The sequence below is a fragment of the Daktulosphaira vitifoliae genome, unplaced genomic scaffold (genome assembly GCF_025091365.1).
Source record: "Daktulosphaira vitifoliae isolate Bord-2020 unplaced genomic scaffold, ASM2509136v1 Scaffold_1, whole genome shotgun sequence".
Classification (NCBI taxonomy): domain Eukaryota; kingdom Metazoa; phylum Arthropoda; class Insecta; order Hemiptera; family Phylloxeridae; genus Daktulosphaira; species Daktulosphaira vitifoliae.
This window is the reverse complement of record NW_026099572.1, coordinates 47,056,541-47,075,287: the sequence shown is the minus strand read 5'-3', so window position 1 is coordinate 47,075,287 and position 18,747 is coordinate 47,056,541. Positions and strand designations below refer to the sequence as shown.

The 18,747-nt window shown below is 25.9% G+C and overlaps 2 protein-coding genes across 3 annotated transcripts; one reads left to right on the top strand and one right to left on the bottom strand.

Moving 5' to 3' along the window:
- Positions 1-544: 544 nt before the first annotated feature.
- LOC126898673 (uncharacterized) lies at positions 545-2,734 on the top strand. Of its 2 annotated transcripts, none has more exons than XM_050672950.1 (3): positions 545-681; positions 742-875; positions 970-2,734. In XM_050672950.1, exon 3 carries the CDS (start codon positions 1,561-1,563, stop codon positions 2,398-2,400), a length of 840 nt encoding a protein of 279 aa, XP_050528907.1. In that variant the 5' UTR covers positions 545-681; positions 742-875; positions 970-1,560; the 3' UTR covers positions 2,401-2,734. The 2 variants fall into 2 exon arrangements, with proteins under 2 accessions (XP_050528907.1, XP_050528915.1); XM_050672958.1 differs by having other exon boundaries at positions 956-2,734.
- Positions 2,735-15,962: 13,228 nt separating this feature from the next.
- LOC126893870 (sentrin-specific protease 1-like) lies at positions 15,963-18,245 on the bottom strand. The gene is made up of 4 exons (XM_050664402.1): positions 18,231-18,245; positions 17,247-17,379; positions 17,047-17,151; positions 15,963-16,774 (listed from the first exon to the last, which is right to left on the bottom strand). The coding sequence occupies exons 1-4, from the start codon at positions 18,243-18,245 to the stop codon at positions 16,188-16,190; spliced, it is 840 nt and encodes a 279-aa protein (XP_050520359.1). The 3' UTR covers positions 15,963-16,187.
- Between the last annotated feature and the right edge of the window lie 502 nt (positions 18,246-18,747).

Here is an 18,747-nt window from a genome sequence, read left to right as displayed (position 1 = left end):
CTTATTTACTGTCAATACAGTTTTAAAAATGTTGAATAAATTTGCCAATCTATGAAATAAAAAAGTGTAAATTATAAAACTAATTCATCATAACGACATAATAGTTACTAATACATAACTAATACACAACTCTACTTTTACAAAAATAAGAGTAAAATCATTTTTTCCTATAAAAATGTACAATTTATAAAATATGCATCAAATAGTGTGTGTATACAATATACATACACATTGTATTAAGTACATTGTACACACCATAGTTGTTTAATAAAAATTCTAGTATTTTGTGCTATAATGTTTATTGTTTACTTTGTATCGACAAATAGTTGGGGAATTAGTTAATTTTAAAATTAGAAAACACTTTATTCACCTAACCAAAGTAATTAGATAAACTGTTATCTAACACCAAGATTTTTTGGTATATTCTCAATAGTATAAATAATAGAATCATATATTTAATATAGAATATTATTCTTGTTTTTTGTACAGTGGTACTTCTGAATTTTATTTAAATATTCTTATATTAAGTTATTTCTAGTAAAAATACTTGAAAATATTTCCATTTAAATCATTATCTACTTTAGTTTAAGGTATTAAAATCATAGTATTAGTAAATTAGTATTTTGTTCGCATTTTCCTTTGAATTTAAGTCATTCTTCATTTTTGGAATTTCAAATCAAAGTTAGTAAGAGTATAATATTTTAAATATGTTCATAAAAATAATTATTTTCTATTATCTAGCTTGTGAATAACTATGGGAAAGTTATCAGTATATGAACGTATACAATTATTGATTTATATTGGATTTGGAGATAAAAAACGTTCAATGAGACAAGCCTGTACACTTTTTAATGAACAAAATTGAAAATTGAAAAGTTGGTATCATGTATTATAATCATAACATGTTATGATCTAATGTCATACAACTCTATGTTTTCTTTAAATATAAATACAGTATTTAATTAATAGGCGTGAACAAAGACTAAGTTGATTATAATCTGACATAAATTCACAATAAAGCACGCGCCATTCGAATCTGGAGACAACGAAAGAAATAGCAACGGTTCAGAAAAATGCCCTGACGAAAGCCGTTTAAATTCATATATAATACGATAATACGATAATTAGACATCAACAAAATTATTCGAATTAGAAAAGAAGTTTAATAAATCGGTGCATTATAGAATGTTTTGTAATGATTTACCGTATCATTATTGAACCTAAACTGTTGCGTGCGTGTGTTCTGTAGTGCCGTCAATTAAACGATAATACTTAATTTATAAATAAACTTTTAATTTTGAATTGAGATTAGAAGTTTAAAAAATGTTATTTGACAAGTATAATTTTATTTTTATGCTGTATAATGATATATGAACATCTAACACAAAAATACTTCCATTAACTAAATAAATACGAATAAATAATAATAAAACATATATACATAAATAATAATTTTACATTTATTATTAATAAATGTAAATACTGTATACATATAAATTAAAAGGAATAATAGTATAAGGCTTATAGGAGTAAGTTATTTTTTGTTTAATTACGATTTTTATGATGTTGCTCTCACGATTAATTTTCTTTTTTATGTTAATATGTCTTACTAGTAGCATATTTAGTTGCCGTAAAATGAAGCAAGAACGAGAACCAGAACAAGTGCCAGAACTAAAACGAGAACCAATAGTAAATCCTGATGAAGTTACTGCATTTAATAATATTATTAATTCTATAGGATGGAATAATATAATTGGTTTTGAATTTAAAGCCTTTAATGGAGATTCAGTACCAATCAGGGAATGGGTCCATGCATATTCTTCTATCAATAATGTCCCAAAAACTCATTTTAAAACAATATCAAAGCCATGTGCTTCAATGGTATTAAGAAAAATTTATTCAGATATGCTTCATCCTTTACGTGATTACTATAGTTCTCTGTCATTAGTATATAAATACCGAGATGAGGAGTCTAAATTGACGAATTTGAAAATATTAATCGAAATGTTTTCTACGTTTAAACCACTAATGTCTTGTATGGCTAATGCATTAAATTATTTTGAATGTACTAATGAGGATTTTGTATTCGATGTTCTCAACAAATCATTATTATTAACTGACGAACTGACTACTATTAACAACTTTTATAATTCAGACAACACTCTAAATTATGAATTTATAAATAGCACACTTGAGAAAATTTATGTTTTTGCTACAAAATACGGATATCTTAGACTAAAATACATTTATGAATTAAGAGTTGAACCATTCTTACAAAACTATATTACTGAATTGAAAAAACTACAATATAATTATTCGTATAATAATCATATTGACCCAAATTTAAACTTACATGTTAAAAATGGTGTTTTCTTATTGTGCAGAAATTTTGGATTTTAATATTAGGTGGTATAATACATAATATATTTTTTTCTTTATTGTTCTTCCTTACTTTGTAATTTACAATTAACTATCAATTAAAATATTATATTATACATATACTTTTTAAACTAAATAATTTATTATTCACTAATAAATAAATTTAGATTCTATATTTTAAATCAAGTTTGAAAATTCAGCCATTTTAGATTATTACTTTTGTTAATTATTGTTACACGCAGGGTAATTTTATTCATTATTTTTATTACTATTATAACTTTTCCTTTTTTTAATATTTTTATTAATTATTAATTATTTTAGACAATTACATATTTTGTTCAAATTATTTTTTTTTTATCAAACCTCAGTCTTTTGTAAAATATTTCTTTGTACAAGTCATAAAATATGTGTATAATTTTTTTTACAGGCATTTATTAAACTATGATTCACGCAAATCTTTATAAATATACAACATAATATGATTTTTTCATTATAGAAATTTATTATTTCTACCGTTTTATAATATTAAAAAAAAAAAAATACATCCTATCTCTTTCTTACTTCCTTAAAATTTTATCAAATAATATTTTTAAATGAAAACATAATAAAATGATTTTGTAATTTAATTATTCATGTGTTATTAATTTTTAATTATTCAAAAATAACTACAAAAACCTAACACAGTGATGTCGTGGCATAGTTGGGTCAAGTATAATAATATCTGAGAGTGGTTAAAATCACTAAGAAAAACGCTTCAATGCAAATCTGTAGATAGTGCTTAATATTAAAAAATTAGTGGATTATTCCAAGAGCTACATGATCTGCTAGTTCATTATTAATATCCTGATTAAGATAAAGTATGTCGAATATAAAAGGGATATAAATATTATTTCTTATAAAAAAATTGTATTGATCCATACACTTTTCAATAAGTTATAGCATTATAAAGTAAAAAACGTAAAAAATAAAATGTAGAATTTTCATACAAAAATAGCATTCGCTATCCATTATCATCGTGAAAACAAAATAAAGTCCCCAATTTCTTTTTAACCATAATAAAGTATATTACATTAACTTTAATTTAAGATATATATTAAAGTGTCAGACTTTTAGGAACACTTTAAAAAGTTAAGTAGAAAACGTTAATTTTTTGTGCATAAGTTGTCATTTTGAATCCCTCCTGTAGGCAGATAAAGTGTGAAATTTATAAAAAAAATATACCAAATGGTAGGTAAAGACATTATACATCTATAAAATTTATTATTATTTTTCTCTAGAATAAAATTTTCTAGATACCATAGTCAATTTTGCATAACCTTATTTAAGAGTTTCATTTGATATTATTATTATAATATATTTACTTCAGCAACACATGATATTTGCATTATATTTTTTAATAATAGAATAATATTCTTGTTTTTGAATTACTTTAATAGTTGTTATATACAACTGATTACAATAAATCATTTATATCAATAGAAAAATACATTTTATACTGCAGACATATAGCTTGTATAATAAAAATTTATAAATTACCTTTAACTTTTGTTCAAAGCCATCCATATGGCAGCGTCGGTGATGACACGTCTCTCAATAAACATTATTTTATAAGTTTCATTGACCACTTTTCAAAATGTAAAAGTGTTACAAAAATATCACGCACTAAAAAAAAAATGTCAGTTATTAAAAATCATTTTAATTTCATATATTTAGCTTCAGAACGGTCTTTATGAGTTTGATATACTTACTTACTGAGGTACTAAGTACGGCGTCCCTTAATGAAAGTTTTCAAAAATTAGAAACACTATTAATTATATATCAGCAACGTGCTTTTCTACTAGGATCCTAACAGTTGGTTAAGCTGTACCTTAACGGGGTAATGCAATTCTTATATAATTTATATCCTACTAGAAGGACAGTTAGCGTTTTGTGACCAATAAATATAGACTCTCAACTAACAACAATAGCAAGCATTTATTTCTATTTAATAGTATATTTAAATAAAACCTGACTGGATCTCTATAATCATTATAATACATGACATAAAAGAAATTTGCCGTTTTTACCTGTTAAGTTTATTTTCGTAATAATACCATTTTACTTGCATGCCAGAAACCATAGATACATTGTCAAGTAAATTATTGAATTAAAAACTTTGACAAAAATAAAATGTATATCAATCTGTATTATTTAAACTTTTAACAACAGTCAAGGAAGATGTTAACTTGTTATGCAAAAGCTTTAGATTTGTTTGATGTGTAAAATAGTGTGAAAATATGAATAAAGGAAATAAGAGTTGATATTGCTATTGGAATAATCCAAAAATTCCTTCAAAAAATTAAACACTATCTAAAAGTTCACATCAAAGCATTTTTTATTGTAGTGATTTTAATTACTTCAGATACCATCTATACATGTCCCAACTACGTCGGAAACCAATTATTTTGAGTTTTTTTTTTAAAGTTTTCACTTGAAACAATATGTTATTGAAAAGTTGTCTACTAAAACTAAAATTCAAAATTATACGTGATTTTTAAGACTTTGAGAATTATCTACTTTTTTGGTATTAGCTAAATCAATTATTAATTATAATATTTCATTTTGAGGAGGAATCTATCATTTAAAACCAACTTTAGGTAAAAAAATTGTTAAAAGATATATTATTAAGTAGAAAATTCTGTATAAATAATCGTTTTTTAATAGTTATGCTATCTTTAAAAGACATATTTATTTATTAAATTTTTATAACATTTTTATCAAAATTATTTTAATTTTAAATTTATTCATAATATTGTTATACTTTAATTAACGTCCCCACTAAATGCGACCCTGGGTGGTCCACAATGTTTTGAAAAATCTAATTACATTTGATTAAGCAAATACTCTGTGTTACTTTATACAGATTTGGACTCTGTTAAAAGCATATTAATAATTATTTGTCTCTAATAAAAAAAATTAAAATAAATTTTTTTTCTCTGGATAAATTGATATAAGATACTATGGTCAATTTTGCATAAAATTATGTAAGAGTTTTATTTAATTTTAAACATTTTATTTTAACAAATTTGAATCTGCATTACTTTTGTGAATAAAAGATTAATATTCTTGTTTTTGTATTACTTTAATATTTGTTATATACAACTGATTACATTTTGTATTATTTATATAAATTACGCATCTGATTGTTTTTCATGATTTATATTTTTTTTAATTAATAGAAAATTTTTTTAATGTCGCTAATATTTGGTTATTACTAAAAAACTTATTTTTTTTCCCTAACCAAATTTTATTGAAATATTTCCTCGCACCGTAAGAAATTTCCGTACACACACGTTCCAGGGATCGGTCCAAACAATCAATAAATCTCAAAAAATTCAAAATAAATGTTTCATTTTTTAATTCTCTACTATAAATTTTGTGCCTGGAAAAAATTGTCTAAAATAATCCTAAATAAATGCATTATGCATTGAAATCTGGGCCCTAGAGTTGCACATAACAATAACATCTTTAACATTATTCATTAAGAATACGTATAATATAACATTTTTTCAAAGTGATATACAGATTGTCATTATGTTCTACCATCTTTAATAGCTTTAATTTATCTACCGAATATTTTATGTAACTTTTTACAGTTTTGGACTTCATTAAAAGTATATTTTTAATTATTGGCGTCTAATAATATGTATAGTAAAATGTTTTGTTAACAATATTGTTTACATTATTAGAAATATAAATTTATTTGAAAAATTACGTTACAAAATATATTTTTAATTGATCAAGAAAAAAATAAAATAATTGTTGTATATTAACGAAAATAGCAGTTATTTTAAGCGTATAATTATTAAATAATTTAACACAGCCAAATTATAGGTAAAATTTTTTTTATTTAAGAATTTATTTTGTATAACATCTTTTTTATCTTTTATCATAATTTAGTACTGTTTTTTTAGTAATATAAACTCCGCTATAAAATTTGTATGTTTCATTACTCATAATTTATTTTCAATTATGACAGAAAATAATGGCAAATGTGAAATAATAATTTTATTAAAAAATATTATATCTAGGAATAGAGCAAAAAGTGACGGAATTATTTTTGAACATAATATTGTATTTCTCAGTAAAAAACATTCATAAAATACACATTTTTTGCAAGTACAATATTTGAATTTTTATTTTATGCGGTAAAGTTTTAATTTCATTCGTTAATAAATATCAGGAAAATAATGTATATAAAATTTTACGTCTTATTCAAATTTGGGTAGAACTTGGATAGGATATTTGATCAAAAATGAGAAGGAAGAGTTGTTTTTTTTTTATGTGAAATTTCACATAAATCGATTTCCTCTTATTTAAATATTCGTAATTTTTTTTTTAAATAATCGGTAGACAGATTAAAAAATTGTATAATACATCCAAATTCCTTAGGGACACAGCAGATGATTTCTTCATTGAGTAATAAAAATCAATACATTTTCCAGCATAACCTCGATCAAGTTAAGGTATATCGATTTGCACCATTAGAAATATTGCCCCAGACTTGAGGAAAAATGACTTTAATTTTATTTTGGACCTAATTTTAATTTCTAAAATAATTAAAATTAAATAATGATCTTTTTATCATTGGTGTCAATGTATCAAGTAGTACTTTTACCAAACTTTAAGTTTTTATGGAGAATACTTTATTTAAGAATTTCAATTAAAACTTAATGGTATTAAATTTCCCCACCCTCTTCTAATCTTTATCATATACGTTAAAATCATAAAAAACATAGATCTATTAACATAAAATTATGAGTTTTTAGTTTAGAAAATGGAGAATCATCACTGATAATTACCTGATCTGATAATTTATCAAATTAAGATAAATAATAACGTATAGTATTCGTTTTATATGAGAAATATTTGATATTCATCAATTACAAAACAATATTTTCACCACATTAGAATTATTTTATTTTTTCTGTATGCGTTTCTATACAATTAAAGCAATTGTAATGATTTTCTCAGTAGTTATTTTAAACGTTGTTTAAGTATTGAATGACATTATAAGTCACCTTATTAGAAGTAAGTTTTTAAGGTACATAATATAAAATTTTAAATTATATTTATGAATATATTTATAATATTCAACACATTTTTAGCTTCGATGCGAAGCTGAGAAGGTATTGGTTTTACTATGATGTGTTTTTTTTTGTGTCTGTTACCACTTTTTCTCAGCTCTCACCGAACGGATTTCTTTTAACGATACGTCAAAAAATCACAAATCGTATCTAGTCGAAGACATTACCCTTCAAAATTGAAAAAATTTCCCTCGTTCCCCGTAAATGGGGGAAACCTCCAAAAAAATTACAAATTTAAAAATCGCTAATTTTCGAAATTTTTTCAATTTTCTTTACTAAAAACTGTCTTTACCTATCATTTGGTATATTTTTTTTGTAAATTTGACCTCTTTCTGCCCACAGGGGGGGATTTAAAATGAAAACTTTTTCACAAAAAATTTACTTATTACTTAACTTTTGAAAGTGTTCCGGAAGGTCTGACACTTTTATATATATCTTAAATTAAAGCTAATGTAATATACTTTAATTTGAAAAAAAAAAATTTGACCTCTGGACTTGTCTTCACAGCGAAAATGGCTACCGAATGCTATTTTCGTGTGAAAATTCTCGATTTTATTATTTATATAATATTTAACTTTATAATGCTATAACTTATTGAAAAGTTTATGGATTCACTTTAATTTTTTTATGAGAAATAATATTTTTTAATAAACCCTTTTTCATTTGACATACTTTATCTTTATCGAGATATTAATAAGGAACCAGCAGATCAAGTAGCTTTTAGAATAAAACACCATTTTTTTTTAAATTAAACACTATCTAAAGATTTGCATCGAAGCGTTTATTTTTGATAGTGATTTTAATCACTGTCAGATATCATTATACTTGATCCAAATATACCACGTCACAACTGTGCCGCGACCCCCCTGTGCTGGGTTTTTTTAATAAAAATTGTATTACTTAAAATTCGGATATATATATATATATATATTCGTCCAAGCGTTCGCCGAATTCGTCCAGTTAAAGAAAGAGGAAACGGAATGCCTGACACAGGGGTAGCCACGCTGCCCGGCACAGGAGGACCTGAAGCGCTTGTTTAAGCCGGTGCCTTCGGTTCTTGTTTTTGCTTTTGTGTCTTTGTTTATGAGTTATTTTGCCAACTCTCCCTAACGGTTCTCACTCTGAGATCCGGTTAACAGGAGGAGGCCACATCACATTGCGAATCAGCACATGATTAATTTCGGGCTGATTCACAACGTGGTGGTGTGAATTATTAAGACGGCCTGAAGTAATGCCTCACGGCAGTTCCAGGACGTCCAACAATAATGCCGGTCGAGGGGGAAAAAAAGGGTAATACTCCTGCCGTGCTGTGCTTTTCCAAATTGCACATTAACAAAACCCGAGATGTCTTATCTGTTATCGGCGACCGTCGGCGTTGACATAAATACGAATCAAGTCCGGCGGCCGCTAATCAGTCTGTAATTAACAGTGTCGTATTTACACTCGTGTAAGTAAAATGCATAATATATGTTTTATTTACAATAGATACTTGTTTTATTTTTCATTTATTATTATTATTATTATTATTGGATGAATGAGATCTTATCCGTTATAAAATAAAATTAGTATTAACTTTATTTTATTTCTAATTTGTTGTCACCGCGACAACTGGCGTAATCGACTGGATGAACATATTTTTTCAAGGACTAATTTGTGAAGAAAAAAAAAAAACCATATATACAAATTATTTGTTTAAAACATTTTTTTTGCCATCTTAGTTTTTTTTGTGCCGTGTACTAATTTTTTTGTGACGGCCAGCGACACGCGCTTACGTTACCGTACCGCGAGAACAAAAAAAAATAGCGAAACCACTGACTTCATTTGACCTACGGAAATAAATAAGTTTATTTCTAAGAAAATTTTATATGTAACGGACGGCGTTATTCGAGAAATTACCGTACCGCCTAAACATATATAAAAGTGTAAACAGCCGAACTGTGTTTTTTTTGTAACCGCCATTACAGAAATAAATAAGTATGGAGCCCAATAATACCCCCGAAAATATATTAAAGTGCAAACCGAGAACTAGTTATAACATCTTTAACTTATTTATTACAGCCAAAGTATAAAACACCGATTTTATTAAACCGTACCCACGGAAATAAATAAGTTGGCCAATATTCGTTGAGCGCAGAAATAATAAAAAGTACCGAACTACACACTTTTTTTTCTTCTTTTATTATTTAACAAAGAAAGAAAAAAGTAGTTTGGCAATTACTTTAATTAATTATTACCGCGAAAATAGTACACATTTTTTTTTTATTATAACCGAATTATATTTATTAGACCGATAACACGAAAATAAATAAGTTTGGGATATTAGAAAATTTTTTTTTCGTTAATACTAGTTTAACCATTAATGTTTATTTATTTTCATTAAAATGATTAAACAATTAATAACACTAACGATCGACGAAATAATTAAAGAATTGCATATACGTAACATAAATTCGCAGGGGACTAAAGATGACAAAATAATAGCGTTGGAAAGTTACCTTAGAGATTTAGAAAACGTAAACCCACAAAATTATAAATTTAAAATCGAAAACGTGGATACGGAAACTGAGAAAACTCCTAACAATACTATTTTTGATGAGTAAAATATCGTGTTTATTTTAAGAACGCAACTACCTTACATGAACCGAATAATTTTTATTATACAAAACCGCTATTTACCACTAATGGAATCTATAATAATAATAACGGGTGTTTAGGTAGTCAACCGAATAGTTTTCTCGGTAGTCAAAATACTAATTTTAACCACACAGCGAATAATACAGACGCGGTAAAATCATTTGTTGCGCCTTAATTAAACAGTGATTTGGTTCCAAAATACTTACCTGAATATAAAGTCACTAGAGTTGAGGACCCGCAAAGATTTTTAAGTGCCGCTGTTAAAGTACTCATGGCACACCGTCGGGTTAATTTAATGTTAGAAAAATCAATAGGAAAAGCTTATGCTTGGTGAGTCATTATATCCAAATTGACCAGAATTTATAAATGAATTTTTGGAAAAATTTGACGGTCAGGATATGCTAAAAAAGATTCTTACAGCTGTTAAGCTGGAGACAAAAACCGGCTGAGTCTCTATGTGGTTTCCTATTAGAAAAATATCAACTATTTCGGTGCCACAATTGCGGTCTATCTGAAATAGAAACCATTAAACCTCAGAATTAATGCGCGTAGAACACCAAGCACTAGTACGTGTTAGTGCGCAGAAATCTTTTACTGAGCTTAGAGCGTTAGTAAAAAAGATTAAAAACACGTGCGTTCCAGAAAAACCACCGTACGTAAAAACTACGGTTCTGGAGACGACGGCGCGCCCCCCTAAAAATCGGTAAAAGGAGATAGCATATTGGAGCTGCGGTGGCCCTTATTTTAGTCAAACCAGTCAAACCGATAAGCAGTCGAAAACACGAAAAGGGCCCGGTGGGAAAGAAAACTGCACCGGCCAAAAAGTAAAGTCGTTTATGAATATAAACGGGGGGCTAACGGTAAAACCAAAAATAGTAAACCATGTTCGGAAAAACTGCGGTCTAAATCGTCTTACGGAACACGTGATTCCTACGATTCTCTAAAAGTAGGCTGTCACCGCGCGCAAAAATCCGAAATAGAAAAACACTTAGTTGAGTTGGGAAAAACCGACCAATCGGAAAACCCCCTTCTTGATTTACTGAAATGGGAAAAACCGACTTTACGTAGGAATTTACCATATCAAGTAAACGATAAAGTAAAGTGAGTCGTTTACTGACTCACTTTACCAAAATAGATGAATAAAAAATCTTTAACACAAATGCAGTCTGTTTAGCTTAACGAATACAACTGTTTAATTAAATACAAAAGCTGATTATAATAAATTTGATTTTTGTCAATAAATTTCATAATAATAACTTAACTATTCAAAGTAATAGTTAATAAATTGCATGAACTGTATCGTAACTCAAAACTTAAAAAAATAAAGAGAGAATATAAGTAGGAAAAATTTGAGGGTAACTTTTAATTCTGGGTGTTATTCGAGGGTTATAAAATAACATAAATATCGACCATTATTGATTTTTAAAATCTTACCTGATAATTTTTCTTGGTTTTTATGATATCTAAAGTAATGGTGTTATTAATAAATGACTGATAAATAAAATAACACAATTCGATTTAGTTCACAACTTTAATAGGTAAAAATTTCGACAATGATGATCGCAATTATCGCGTAACGTTGTCTAAAACACGATAAGAACAAGCCAGAGAAAGGTTTGTTCGGCCTTTTTAAAATACTTTGTACCCTCAAAAATCATCATTGTCTCATTCTTACAATATTACTGTTTATTGATATGTAAGCATAAATATAGACATTGTTACAAATAAATAGTATACAAATCATTTTGACATTTTATATAACATTAACATGGATTTCTATAATTAAGTTTAGGGTTAATACAAAGGGTTTAATTATTATAATTAGAATAAAAGNCCGGAACACTTTCAAAAGTTACGTTGAAAAAGTTCTACTTTCTATATGCATTTTTATGTTTTGAATCCCCCCTGTATTTAGGGAAATGGTCCGATTTAAAAAAACATTATGTCGAATGAAAGATGTATATAAATACTACTTCTCATGAAAAAATTGTATTGATCCATACATTTTTCAAAAATTTATAGCATAATAAAGTTAAAAATGTAAAATACGAAATCAAAAATTTTCACACAAAAATAGCATTCGGTAGCCATTTTCACCGAATAGATAAAATAAAGTCCGAAATTTTTTTTTTCATAATAAAGTATATTACATAAGCTTTAATTTAAGATATATATAAAAGTGTCAGACTTTCCGGAACATTTTCAAAAGTTAAGTTGAAAAATTAATTTTTTGTGAAAAAGTTTTCATTTAAAATCCCCCCCTGTGGGCAGGTAAAGGTCATATATAAAAACCCAGCACAGGGGGGTCGCGGCACAGTGGTGAAGTGGCATAGATGGATCAAGNGGTGACGTGGCATAGATGGATCAAGTATAATGATATCTGACAGTGATTAAAATCACTATCATAAAAAACGCTTCGATGCAAATCTTTAGTTACTTTTTAATTTTAAAAAATTGGTGGACTATTCCAAAAGCTACATGATCTGCTAGTTCATTATTAATATTAATAAATTAAGATAAAGTATGTAAAATGAAAAAGGAATTATTAAAAATATTATTTATCATAAAAAAATAATGTTGATCCATACACTTTTCAATATGTCATAGCATTATAAAGTTAAAAATGTAAAAAATAAAATCGAGAATTTTCACACAATAATAGCATTCGGTAGCCATTTTCACCGTGAAGATAAAATGAAGTCCGAAATTTTTTTTTCGCATAATAAAGTAAATTACATTAGCTTTAATTTAAGATATATATAAAAGTGTCAGACTTTCCGGAACACTTTCAAAATTTAAGTTGAAAAAGTAAATTTTTTGTGAAAAAGTTGTCATTTTAAATCCCCCCCTGTGGGCAGGTAAAGGGTCAGATATAAAAAAAATATATACCAAATGATAGGTAAAGACATCATGCATCTATAAAAAAAAAATTATATTGATCCATACATTTTTCAAAAAGTTATAGCATTATAAAGTTAAAAATGTAAAAAATAAAATCGAGAATTTTCACACAATAATAGCATTCGGTAGCCATTTTCACCGTGAAGATTAAATGAAGTCCGAAATTTTTTTTTCGCATAATAAAGTACATTACATTAGCTTTAATTTAAAATATATATAAAAGTGTCAGACTTTCCGGAACACTTTCAAAATTTAAGTTGAAATAGTAAACTTTTTGTGAAAAAGTGGTCATTTTAAATCCCCCCCTGTGGGCAGGTAAAGGGTCAGATATAAAAAAAATATATACCAAATGATAGGTAAAGACATCATGCANTATACCAAATGATAGGTAAAGACATCATGCATCTACAAAAAAAAGAATTATATTGATCCATAGATCTTTCAAAAAGTTATAGCATTATGAAGTTAAAAATATTAAAATGAATTTTTTTACAAAAATCGTATTTTTTTTATAAACTTTGATGTCTGTTTTCACCATGAAGATAAAATAAAGTCCGAAATTTTTTTTTTCCATAATAAAGTATATTACATTAGCTTTAATTTAAGATATATATAAAAGTGTCAGACTTTCCGGAACACTTTCAAAATTTAAGTTGAAAAAGTTCTACTTTCTACATGCATTTTTTATATTTTAAGCCCCCCCATATATAGGGAAATGGTCCGATTTACAAAAACAGTATGTCAAATAAAAGATGTCTATAAATACTACTCCCCGTGAAAAAATTGTACTGATCTATACATTTTTCAAAAAGTTATAGCATAATAAAGTTAAAATTGGAATATACAAAATCGAAAATTTTCACACAAAAATAGCATTCGGTAGCCATTTTCACCGTGAAGATAAGTTAAAGTCCGAATTTTTTTTTTACCATAATAAAGTATATTACAGTAGCTTTAATTTAAGATATATATAAAAGTGTCAGACTTTCCGAAACATTTTCAAAATTTAAGTTAAAAAAATTAATTTTTTGTGAAAAAGTTGTCATTTTAAATGCCCCCTTGTGGGCAGGTTAAGGGTTAAATTTATGAAAAAGATATACCAAATGAAAGATAATGACATTATGCATTTATGTAAAAAAGAATTATATTGATACGTTCATTTTTGAAAAAGTTATGGCACTTTTAAGTTAAAAAAAATTGAAAAAATTTTGAAAATTAGCGATTTTTAAATTTGTAATTTTTTTGGAGGTTTCCCCCATTTACGGGGAACGAGGGAATTTTTTTCAATTTTTAAGGGTAATGTCTTCGACTAGATACGATTTGTGATCTTTTGACGTATCGTTGAAAGAAATCCGTTCGGTGAGAGCTGAGAAAAAGTGGTAACAGACAAAAAAAAAAAATTAAACACATCTTAGTAAAACCAATACCTTCTCAGCTACGCATCGAAGCTAAAAAAAATATAATAAATGAAAGATAATGATATCATGCATCTATACATAAAAAAAATTGATATTAATTTGGTTATTTTTAAAAAATCCCTCCCTGTGGGCAGATAAAGGGTTAGTTTTAAAGAAAATATATACCAAATGATAGGTAAAGACATTAAGCATCTATAAAAAATATTATATGGATATGTTCATTTTTGAAAAAGTTATGACAGTTTTAAGTAAAAAAAATTGAAAAAATTTCGAGAATTAGCGATTTTAAAATTTGTAATTTTTCTGGAGGTTTCCCCCATTTACGGGGAACAAGGGAATTTTTTTCAATTTTGAAGGGTAATGTCTTCGACTAGATTCGATTTGTGATCTTTTGACGTATCATTGAAAGACATCGGTTAGGTTGGTATGTCTTTAAGATTAGTGGAAATTTTTTTTTTTTATAATATACATAAATATCAGCCAAACTGCATAAAAAAAAATTTTTTTTTTAATTTTAAGCTTATTTGAGACCTACTTGAAATATACCATATAATTTTAAAACTAAAAAATTTGTATTCTACAGTAAAAATATTTTGATGTACTAATCATAATATTTGACCAAAAATTGAATAACAGAACCCGTTTTTTTTTGGAGGGGGGAGTAATTTTGGTCAAAATACTAAAAACACATTAAGCTACCAGTAAAATTTTTTTTAAAAATCTCAAATTTTCACAAAATGCCTATTTTAATGCATATAATAAAGTTACAATAGTTCTCATTAAAATTTCGAAGATCGACTTTTTTTGATGCACCCAACTGAACACTATATAATTTATATAATAATGTCTATTAAATTTTTTTTAACATACATATTTATCAAGCTTATGAAGTACAAAAATAAATCTGTAGCAGTGGCGTATTTTAGGGGGGGTGTCCTCCATGTCTGGACACTCCCGACTTAAAAAAAATGCTTAATATATTGGTATTAATTTTTTATAATATACTATATTTATTTACTATAAAATAAATGGTATTTTAAATAAATAACAAAGTTGAAGATAATTTGATAGGATTTGACGACACGTATTTATCTACATTTTATCAGAGATTTCTAGATATTATTTGGATTTCATTGAGTCATTTAGTTACAAAAATACCCGTAGCAAAAATATAATAACAACGGAAATATTCTGAACTTGTAGTTCATTTTTAAATTTATTTTATAGTTTATCAGTTTAGAGAATTATAACCAAATAAGTTTAGTTACCCCTATTAAATATACCGCATTCATAAAAAATACAGAAAAGAATTTTTTATAATTAAAGTAGTATTTAAAAAATAAACAAAAGTTATTAAATTCTTTATGAATCGTCATTTAGTAAAATTTAAATTAAGTTGTTAAGATAGTAGATACGCTTGTTAATTTAAAAATGTATAATTGGCTGACTTTTTAACTTAATTGTATCCATAACTGTATATTATTATATTTGTATAATCACATAACAAGAACATTAAATTATTTCAGTTAAGATAAATTTATATTAAATTTGAATTTCTTAAATGAAATGTTACAAAGAAAAATAAGATTAAAATAAAATAACAAAACAACAATTAAACATAGAAAAAGTAAAAAAATGTTTGGTGGTATACAAATAAAAATTTCAATTTATAGTGAATATTAAGAAAATTGATATAAAATACAAAAATAAAATTTCATTCATAAAAATATTAATTGAATAGCTCGCCAGCAATAATTTCATTTTTGTGTCTTAATCTTATAAAAGGCATAAAATTTGCATTTATTGGTGTTGTATCTCCTCGAGACATTTTTTCTGCCAGCTCAACAGTAAATGGCCCACAATCATGTCCATTGGTTTGGCGAGATGTCTCGCCTATTTGTAATGTCCATGTAGAAGCTTTTCCTTTTTTGTCCATCTCCCATTCAATTAAGAAATTTTTTAATACCATTGGATAAGGACCCTTATACGACTTAAGACTATCATATGATGTCACAGTCTTTTCAGGTATATTAACCACTGTCAATATCCAATGACTCCCATATACATTCATGGGCACAAAAAGTAATTTTATTGTGTGAATATCTTTTTTTATCCATCTTCTTACAGCTGGATAACCTCCTCGAAGATACGCTACAATAAAATCAGTGACAACTGCATAAACTTCACCTTCTGACCGTTTTACTATCATTTTAATGTACTCATTAATTGTGTCTGAAGTATACCATGATGTGGGCGATTTAAATGAAGGTGCATTATACTGATCAAGAGATTTTGTGTTCTGATCTTGCATTACTTCTGCAAGTGTAACCATATTTAAACATTTTTCATAAAATTAATAAAAGACTTTGTTGAACAGTTTACTATTATTTAGGTTTATTTAAGGTTTTGGAATATGAAATTAAACACGTATAATTACTTTTGTTTAAAACGTCCATGGACCCCCTTAATGACACGCCTCTGCAGAAGTTATATTAATTTAACTCGTATTATTATAATTAATTATGTTTAATAAATAATCTTTTTTTATTTAATTTTACATAAAATAAATAGATTAAATAACTAATTACCTTTTTCTTTCTCTGGTACTTTTATTACTTCAATAGTGGACAGAGCAAGTAAATTTACGTCATTCGGCGTATTTAAGGTCAAAGGATTAGAACTAACTTTTGGCTCTAAAATAATTTATGTTTAAAAATATTACATATTTGTTTCAAAAATTAAAACTTCATATTTTTTAAAAATTAATTATATTTTAAATGTTGTATACTTTTTATGACTTTTTCATCTTCTTCGGATGAATTTCTTTTTAGATTTGTTCGAGCAGTAGTATTAGATGATATTTCAAAAAGTTGTTTTTTTATTTCGGATTTTTTGCGTTCCAAATTTTTCTTATGAAAACTCTTAACGGATCATAAAAATATATTTAATTATATGATAAATTTATTTATTAAATTTATTTATTTAAGAAATCTGCTTTAAATCCAAAAAATGGTTTAGGGTATACCCTAAAATCTTTTTATTGAAATAAAGCATAATAAAATATATCTTTTCTAACAAATCAGCTGATATTAATAGCGGATTGTCCTTTGAAATTTTTAAATATTTTTTTTCTGTTGAATTTAAAATTTCATTTTTATATTTTTCAGATTTTTTATTCTGAAAAAGTGTTCCGAATTCTCTTTGCTGCATCATATTCTAGGTAACCAAAGAGATATTTAAATAAACAAATAAACTATACTTAATATTATATTATTATCTTCGATAAAAATTGAATTTCCCATAAAAATCTAATAGGAAAAATAGCGGAATAATATTAAACATTATGTTACCGCATTTATATTAAGAGGGTTGATAGTTTATTTTATATTTTTGAATCAGACAAACCCCAATAATATAGCTAAATCGAATAAATATATTAATATAATTATAGTTACCAATTTTTCTGGAATAATTTTTTCATTTTTATTCATTTTTCGATACGTGCGTTTTTTTGGAATAATGGAATTTTTTATAGGATAAATATTTTTATTAATAATTGCTGCAAATTGAATATAATTTTAATAATTATTAATTAAATAATCAATTTCAAAAAGGTTTTTAATATTAAAATAGTTAAATTAAAGTAAAGCGACTGAATTATTGTTATATATGAATAAGAGAACTTATTATTAATTTTTCTTATATTTTATATTAAAAAACTTTTTCTCTATTCGAAATAGTTAGTTTAATTATTAAACTTAATAGTTTTTACAGATAATTCTTTCATCTTTATTTGACTTTTTTGATATCTGTCCTTTATTTGTATTATTTAAAACACAATTGGAATGCATGAAACGACGATTCCATATTTCTTCAACTTTGCATATGACCTTATGTAAGTTTGATTCATTTGTTTGACCAAAAATATTTTTTTCACTTGCCATATCAATAACTAATTTAATAAATCTTAATAATTACACAAGACGATAGTTTATTTTTCACGGGAAAAAACGAAGTGAACTGAAATGTCGATAAAATCAACATTTACATCTAATTGTCAAGGAAACTTAATTGTAAAAATTCATTAAAAAAATGTATAAGCCAATTATAAATAAATTTAGTATAAACAATAATTATTTATTTTAATTGTATTATTGGTCAAAGAATACAATATTTTAAGAATTTACAGAGAATTTAGTATAAACAATACTTATTTATTTTAATTGTGTTATTGGTCAAAGAATACAATATTTTAAGAATAATACAGAGAATTATCAAAAAAAAAAAAT

Coding starts and splice junctions, on each gene's coding strand:
- LOC126898673 (XM_050672950.1), top strand. CDS start 1,561: ATGATGTTGCTCTCACGATTAATTTTCTTTTTTATGTTAATATGTCTT.
- LOC126893870 (XM_050664402.1), bottom strand. Junction 17,152..17,246: donor AGATGAAAAAGTCATAAAAA/GTATACAACATT, acceptor AAATTATTTTAG/AGCCAAAAGTTAGTTCTAAT. Junction 16,775..17,046: donor AGTACCAGAGAAAGAAAAAG/GTAATTAGTTAT, acceptor TTACACTTGCAG/AAGTAATGCAAGATCAGAAC.